The sequence below is a fragment of the Anopheles bellator genome, chromosome 1 (genome assembly GCF_943735745.2).
Source record: "Anopheles bellator chromosome 1, idAnoBellAS_SP24_06.2, whole genome shotgun sequence".
NCBI lineage: Eukaryota > Metazoa > Arthropoda > Insecta > Diptera > Culicidae > Anopheles > Anopheles bellator.
The window spans coordinates 11,734,531-11,742,942 of record NC_071285.1 but is presented as its reverse complement, the minus strand read 5'-3'; the positions used below and the strand labels follow the sequence as shown (position 1 = coordinate 11,742,942).

The window sequence follows — 8,412 nt, the reverse complement described above, 5'->3', positions numbered from 1 at the left end:
TGTAGTCCTGCAAAAGGTTCAATAATAAATTCGATAACGGCCGTTTTGGGACGCACGCTAGGAAACTTCCACACTCACCTTGCTGTGGCCGAAACAGGTACTCCGTGCAACCCGAAGGTCAGGAATTTTCCATTCGTTTACTTTGCGCCTTTGCCTTTCTTTCAGATTGGTGTGCAACGAAGAGAGCGATGGAAACTTTTTCAAAATTGTTCATTGGTTGGTTTTGCCCTTTTTTTGTGTACGTGTCTGAGTTTCGTTTGTCCAGTTTGTCTACATGAAACAGTTTATGTGTAAATACTCACTCACTCACTCGGTTACGTCCTAGTTTAATAATAGTACAGTTTTACACACAAATGCCTGACCAAAGGGTGAAGGTTTTGCAACCCTTCCCGGTTTGGAACGCACTGTGTATGTGTAGAGCGAACTTACAAATAGAGCACAATTCACTTTTTCCAAACGAAACAAAACCATTGTGGTTTTCAATGTCGCTAAAGTGCAGTTGAGATGCTGACGTCGTGTGAGGCTGAGCTACGACGGGTGTAGGTTTAGCTTATTCCTGTTTAATCCTAACCACTTAGAGGAGACACTTTATCCTTATCGATAGTAGCAAAGTCATTATTGTGGAAAAATGGATACAAATACATATCTCGCGCAGCGCGCATGAGTTCCGAACCCACCACCGCCGGACGGTGGTGACAAAACATTGATCGATGAAAGAATGGGTTCCGCACCACGTGGGGGTTGAAGTTGACCGGTCTAAATATGATGCTGATGCTTTACTTGCTCGAGCTACCCGATCCACTGGCTCCGCTCGGGAAGTTGGCCGGCTGTCCCGGTACCGAGAAGGTGGGCCGGAAGGTGGCAAAATTGGCTGCCGCTGCAGCTGCATAACCGGGCAGCGTGGTACCCTGGTAGCCCTGCGGGAACTGTGACAGAGGGGCTGTGGGAAAAGGTGATAAACAAACGAAGTCACATTAATGAAAGCGATCTGTAGTAGAAAACCCGGTGTTGGACTTACGATTCTGCTGCACCGTGTTGCCGGTCGCTGCCAGCCGCGACAGGATCGACCGCTCCGACATCTGCAGCCGCTGGGCGACGGGTGGAATGCGGGCGAGTGTGGCCGGCAAACGGGACACGTCCGACTTCATGTCCGACAGCAGTTCCTCGAGCTGGTTGAGCACCTTGTGCAGGACGGCATTGGCCGGTTTGTTGCCCGCCAGCGACTCCTTGCTCAGGTGCTGGTGCGATTCCGCTAGGCACTCGACCTCGGCAAACCGTGCGTTCAGTGCCATCGCCGGGTGCGCTGGATCCTGGGCCAGATTGAGCAGTGCCGCTCGGCGTAGCTGCTCTTCGATCACGAGCGACTGCTCGAGCAGCTTGAAGCGGCGGGCCAGAAACTTGTTCTTGATCTCGAGGAAGTTACCCTTGCCGACGTCCATCTTGAACGGCTCGTTTATGATCGCGAACCGGATGTCGTTCTGGATGTCTTGCCAGCGGCCGTAACCGTGTGTGACGATTCCCGCGAGCAGCCAGTAATCGTGCCGACGGTGCCAGATCTCGTACTCACGCCCGGGGACGGCTGCCTTTTCCTCGTTGATCCACAGCGTGTGCAGCTCCGTGAAGCCACCGTCCGCGATGTTGAACATGAAGGCACGTTTGTGCACTTCCAAATTTTCTTTCACCGGATCCGGTTTCCGAACCACCTCCTCGTCATCGTCTTTTACAATCACCACATCGTCATCATCATCATCATCGTCGATCGTGGTTGATGTCTGCGGTGGTGGCGCGACTGATTTCGCTTCCGTTTCCTTCTTCACCGCCACCGGAGGAACCGTGCTGGCGTCCTCTACGATCTTCACCTCATCGTCATCATCGTCGTCAGCGGCGGCGGTGGCGGCTGCGGTGGTGGAATCTTCCTCCGTCGGATGTCCGTCCTTCTTCGGGGCACTCGAAGCAGTTTCGGCCGCTTTCTGCTCAACATCTCCGCTGCTGCCAGGCGTCTCGACGGCGGGCTTTTTATCCTCCTCCTTATCCTTTTCCCCCTTTACTGCCGTCGCTTCCTTCTTCAGTTCCAGTGGAGCATCTTCAGACTTAACTTTGGCGTCACCATCGACCGGTTCTTCCTTCTTAACCTCACCATCGCTACCCTTCGTCGACCCATCGTCACCGGTCTCCATTTGTTCGGGATTTGCCGAGGAATCGTCCTTCTTCTTTTCTTCCTCGGTCGTTTCCATTGCCGTCGGTTTCTTTTCCTCCGCTTCGGCCGCTGATTCCTTTTTCGTCGTATCGTCATCGGTGGCGACGACAGATGATGTTTTGTCCTCCTCACCACCCTCCTCCGTTGGTGGTTTCTTTTCGGTCTTTTCTCCGTCCGCCTTTTCCTTGTCAGCCACCACAGCCGGCTGTTCGTCTTCCTTCTCGCCAGCGGTCGCATTCGGTGCCGGACTCGGGGCCGCACTTGTGGCCGGTGTTGCACTCGTGCTCGTGGTGGCCGATTTCGGTGTTTCACCGCTACTTCCGGAAGTGCCAGCAGCGGCCATCGAACTGCCGTCACCAGTACCCGACGGTCCAGCGGTGATCGCCGGAAGCGTTTGTTGCTGTGCTGCCAGTACAATCTTCACCGGTTCGCACGGGCGCTTGATCAGTTCCGGCATGCTGTAGTATCCGTTGATGTGCTCAAACTCTTGCACCTTCTTGCGAATCAGCGACATTACACCGATGCGCGTCAGCACGTGCTGACGCGACAGCCCTTCGCGCGGAACACCGTCGGCGAACGTTTCCGCATTGTCGGCGCCCGGTTCGCACAGGTGGCGCATAAAGAGCGAGACGTACGCCTTGAAGATACGCTCCGATTTCCCACGCAAATCGCGCACCAACCACTGCGAGTGGAACGCGTCCTGCGGTGGCATCCCGTAGCGCATGATCGCATTCAGGAAGCTCTTACGCTGGCGGGCATTAAAACCGAGCACCTCGATGTTGCCACCGACACGGGCCAACAGGGGCGGCAGGGGCCTATTGTCCCGTTCCGCCTCCTTGCGCTCGATTCGCCGTCGGCTGCGACGGCCAAGCTCACTTTCCTCGTCGTCCTCATCGCGATCTTCATCCGAGTTGCCCGAGTAATCGGAGTTGTTGTAATCGGAAACGTTCTCCTGCCACGTCGAGTCCTCCTTGACCGGGTCCGTCTGGATGACGCCACCGTCCGTGTAGTTGACCTGCTTGCGAACCCGTTTCCCCTTGCCTAGCGTACGCGACAGATCCTCCTGGTGCTGCTCGTAGTGGTGGCGCAACAGCTTCACCCAGTACGCCGGGTCGGAGTTTTCGGCCTCCTGTTTGATCACTTCCGTTTCCGCTTCCTCCTCGACGTCTTCCTTCGTCGAGTAGGACGCCACCTTGAACGAGGACAGATACTCGTTGGCCCAGTTTTCCTTCTCCTCCACGCCCTTGTTCGACCGATCGAGCAACTCGGCTACCGCCTTGTCGTCGTAATGGATCGCCTCCTCGTCCTTGCCATCCTCCTTGAACAGTTCCTCGGTGCCGAAGCGCAGAATATCGTCCAGCTCTTGCTTGGTAAAGTTCGTGCCCTTGCCGCCCATGCCAGGCCGCACCACGAGATGGGTCAGCATCATCTTACGTTTGGCCACCTGCGTCACACGCTCCTCGACGGAGTTGCGCGTCACGAACCGGTAGATCATCACCTTGTTGGCCTGCCCGATACGATGGGCACGCGAGAAGGCCTGTATATCGTTGTGCGGGTTCCAATCGGAGTCGTAGATGATGACCGTGTCGGCGGTGGCCAAATTGATACCGAGACCACCGGCACGGGTGGACAGCAGGAAACAGAACTGGGGCGCTCCGGGTGCATTGAACCGATCGATCGCCTCCTGCCGGATGCTGCCCGTGATGCCACCATCGATCCGCTCGTACTTGTAGCCCATGCCCTCCAAAAAGTCCTCGAGGATGTCCAACATTTTGGTCATCTGGGAAAAGATCAACACACGGTGGCCTTGCGATTTCAGCAACCGCAGCATCTTCTCCAGCAGCACCAGCTTGCCGGCCGCCTTCGTCAGCGACTGCAGCTCGTAGTTACCACCCGGTCCCAGTTGCGCTTCTTCGGCGGCCGCCGCAAACAGGTACGGGTGGTTGCAACACTTTTTCAGATCCATCATGATGTTGATCAGCGAGCAGGCGCCACCGCCACCCTTCGGATTGAGGGCTTCGTAGTTGCGGGTCAGGATGTACTTGTAGTACTTCTTCTGCAACGGGGACAGCTCCACGCGCACAATAAACTCCGACTTGGTCGGCATGTTCTTCAGCACGTCCGCCTTCAACCGACGGAGCATGTGCGGTCCGAGCATCTCGTGCAGTCGCTTCACCTGTTCCTCCTTTGAGATGTCGGCAAACTCGCTCTGGAACTCGGCCAGCTCGTTAAACTTGTTCTTGTTCAGGAAGTTCAGCAGATGGAACAGCTCCTCGAGGTTGTTCTGCAACGGTGTGCCGGTCAGCAGCAGCTTGTACGCAATGTTGTACCCGTTGAGGATCTTGAAGAACTTGCTCTGGTTCGATTTGAGACGATGCGCCTCGTCTACCACCAGCACCGACCAATCGATCGATCCCAGGCAGGCGGCATCGATCGTGATCAGTTCGTAGCTTGTCAGTAGCACGTTAAACTTGATCGAGCTAGCCCGAATGCGGGACGCCTTTCCGCCGCGTACGGCACCCTCCTCGAACGACAGTTCATTCTCGCGGATCACCGCCCGGGACTCCTTGTCGCCGACGTACGTGATGCAGTAAAAGTCCGGTGCCCACGTCTCAAACTCACGCTCCCAGTTGATGATCGTGGATAGCGGGACCGCAACCAGGAACGGGCCCCGACAGTGACCCTCCTTGTACAACGAGTACAGGAACGTGGCCGTCTGGATCGTCTTCCCCAGGCCCATCTCGTCCGCCAGGATGGTGTCCGTACCGTGGACCCACGAGTAGCGCAACCAATTGATGCCCTCGAGCTGGTACGGATGAAGCCGCATTCCGGTCTCGTCCAGATACGGTGGTTGCACCTCTAGCTTGCGCTTCAGATCCGACGTCGGCTTCTCCGGGGGCGGTGTGTAGCGCTTCACGCCCGCCGTACGCTCCTCTTCCTCGAGCTCGCGCAAGCGGCGCCGGCCTTTCTTTTTGCTCTTCTTGCTGCTGCTGCTACTGCTGCCCCCGCCACCGCTGCTGCCACCGCCAATGTCCTGCGAGCAATTGGCCCTCAGATCCAGGTAGTACTCGATGGCCATCTTCATGCCCGGGATGTCTTCCTCCTCATCCTCCCAGGTCGCCGCGTCGTACGGCAGTTCGCGCCACTTCACCAAGTACAGCGTGCGCCCGTCGCGCATCGTCCGGTGGTTGATGATCCGGTGGACCATCAGCCACTCGGGTTTCACGCCGTATCGGTAAAACTTTTCCTCCAGCTCGCTCTCGTTCACGTCGCCACCTTCGCGCATCCGCTGGATGCGCTTGTAGCGATTGTCCTGCTCATCCAGCGCTTCCTCCAGCTTCGGTGGTTCTTCCATGTCGTACTTGCGGGTGTAGTAGCGGAACATGAGCGGATGATACACGTCCAGCTGCAGCTCCGTGATCCAGTCGCAGTGCCAGTACGATTTCTCTGCCCACTTGACAAAGTACTCGCGGCGACGGGTCGGTGCAGCGGGTGCAGGTCCCTTCGCCGCATCATCCGTGCTGATCGGTTTGTCCGTCCAGCGCCAGGTGAGAATCTTCTGCACCTTATCGGGCAGCGGTGGGCAACTGCACCGTGGACACCGCCAGTCCCCGTCCGGAATGTCGTCAAGCGGCGGGTTGAGACAGAACGTGTGGTACGCCGACGGACAGTTGTCGCAGCACAGCAGCTCGCCCCCGTCCTTGCACACCCGACAGAACTCCTGGTGCTCGTCGTCGTCCTCGTCAGCCGGACCTTCGGCCTCACACGTCGGACACGACCACTTACCCTCCGGCGTGTCCTCCAGTTCCGGATCGAGGCAAACCAAGTGGTACGCTTTGGGGCAAGTGTCGCACAGGATGATCTCTCCGCCCTGCTGGCACACCTCGCAGTAATCCTGGTGCTCGTGCTCTCCCTCCTCTCCGCCATCGCCCGTGAACTTGCTCTTCTTGGCTTTGCTTTTCTTTTTCGACTTGTTACCAATCTTCGTTTTCGCTTTCTTCCGCACCGGCGGCTGATCGGAGGGCTCCCCGTCACCGGTGGTCGCGCTGCCACTGGCGCCCATCCCTGACGATTCACCGCGCTCGGGCCGTTCGGGCAGCTCTTCCGATTGTTGGAGCATTTTCTCAAACTCCGCATCCGAGTCACGCTCCGATGCACCGCTCGCGTCCTGATCCTCGTCCGAGCTGGCGTTCTTGCGCTTGCCGAACTTGATCTTCAGCGTGGGGACCTTCTGCTTGCGGCTGCTGGTGCTGCTGCTCTTTCGGGTTGAGCTGCTGCCACCACCGCCGCCGCCACTGCTGCCGCTCTTGCCCTTCTTGCTCTTGCGCGTCCTCTCGCGCTCCATCTCCTCCTCTTCCTCTTCGTCCTCATCGTCGTACACCATGTCGTCGTGCTTGTTCTCGGTCTTGCTGCGCGATCGGCTCGACTTGGGCACGTACTCCGGGGTGCCCGGTGCCTCTTCTTCTCCACCGGCCGCCGCATCCTCACTCGGGATGTTCGGGTTTTGGGTGACGAACTCGCGCCACTTGGCCGCCACCAGCATCATCAGCTTGGCCGTCGGTACGCGCGGGTTTTCCTTCTGCAAGATCGGCCGAACGTGCGTCTGGAACATCTTGAAGGTGACCAAATTCTCGAAATCCTCCTCCGAGTACTCGATCTTCACGTCGGTCAGGTCGAACGAACTGCACACCTCCTGGATCGAGGGCATCTTTTCCTTTTCCTCGGCCACCGCGGCCGCTGCAGCGGCGGCAGCGGCTGCGGCTGCTGCCGCCGCTTTTTTGTCCCCATCGTTGCGACTGCTGCTCCCGCTGCTGCTGCCCTTCTTCCGGTCGCGTCCCCGCTTCGGGCGGGACTCGTAATCGGAGTCGGCTGCGGCGGCAGCTGCGGCCGCGGCCGATGTACCAGCACCCTCGTCGCTCTGTTTCTGATCACTCTCGTCCCCACTGTCATTCTTCTTGCGCTTTTTCTTCTTCCGGCCCCGTTTTTCGTCGCTGCTGCGCGCCTTTCGCTTTTTGCCCTTCTTCTTCTTCCGACTGTCCTCCGGCTCGTAGTCGTCGTCCTCGTCCTGCTGCGCATTGCTTTTCGCGTTCGCCTCCTCGTCCGAAGCATCCTCACCATCGGCCGCTAGTGAGGCATCCGCCGTTTCATCCATTGCACCACTTTCTTCCTCTGGAAATCCGGAAACACCAAACGAACAACAATGAATGCTTGTGTCAGACACATTTGCCGCAGCATATTCCGATTCCTACTACACTAAGGCTACTAGGATGACTATTGTTTCTAAATGGGACAGTGGACAGTTACTTTTATCAAACGAGCTTTATCGCTTCGAACAGCTATTCGTGTACAGTAATACAACGAAACTTGCATAATTGAATGCACCAAACCATCTCTCTTTTTCCTTTTCAATGATCACCTTGAAATTCTTATTCTTCTTCCGATTCCGCAAGTTACCTCTACCCGGTCACGGACCGGCAAAAAGAAACAAAATGCGTCGAGGGTGAGAATGTGGTGTATATGCGTGTGCTCACAATGAAGCCCAAAAGCTAAATGTTCGAACGATGGGGTGGGAGGAGATTCAAAGAACTCCCGGAACCTTGCGTCCCTCACTCACTGCTCACTCGGAGCCCCATTGCGGAACGCTAGCGCTACGCGGCGGCAGCGACGCGCCGCCATTACTCACGCTTCCCTTGTGCGAACGGGAGAAGGAACTTGGTTCTTTGTCAATCCGTTTTCCAAACTCCACGCATTCTACGCCAATCGAAGGTGAGTTTTCGCGGATCGGCATCCGATTTCTTCAATCGATTGATGGGTGAGCTATCGCGGCGATCATCGCCGGGTTTCCACTACTTACCGGCAATGGACTCGTCAATTTCCTCGTCGGAAGCCATCGTCTGTTGGCGGCTTCGCTCACTTTATCGTCCACACACTTTTTATGCACCGTACAAACGCGAAACACTAGGTGGCCAGGATTTATCAGCCGCGAACGCTTTTCGCTTGCTGACCTATCCAAAATCCAAGATGGCGGAGTGCCGCAAAGCGAAAGAGAACGAAACGAAACGCTCGTTTGTTGTTTCGCTACTGATGACACATTGATGACGATGATGATGACGATGATGACGTTTCTACGCTGGTGTGCGTGTCGGTTCTTTAGGTTTTCATACGAAAACTCGTTAGGTTTTCATACGAAAACTCTTTTTTTAGGTTTTCATACG

General features: G+C 56.6%; 1 protein-coding gene across 1 annotated transcript; it reads right to left on the bottom strand.

The window, feature by feature from the left end:
* Positions 1–222: 222 nt before the first annotated feature.
* Positions 223–8,088, bottom strand: LOC131206681 (chromodomain-helicase-DNA-binding protein Mi-2 homolog). The gene is made up of 3 exons (XM_058199346.1): positions 8,052–8,088; positions 1,019–7,366; positions 223–940 (listed from the first exon to the last, which is right to left on the bottom strand). The coding sequence occupies exons 1-3, from the start codon at positions 8,086–8,088 to the stop codon at positions 777–779; spliced, it is 6,549 nt and encodes a 2,182-aa protein (XP_058055329.1). The 3' UTR covers positions 223–776.
* Between the last annotated feature and the right edge of the window lie 324 nt (positions 8,089–8,412).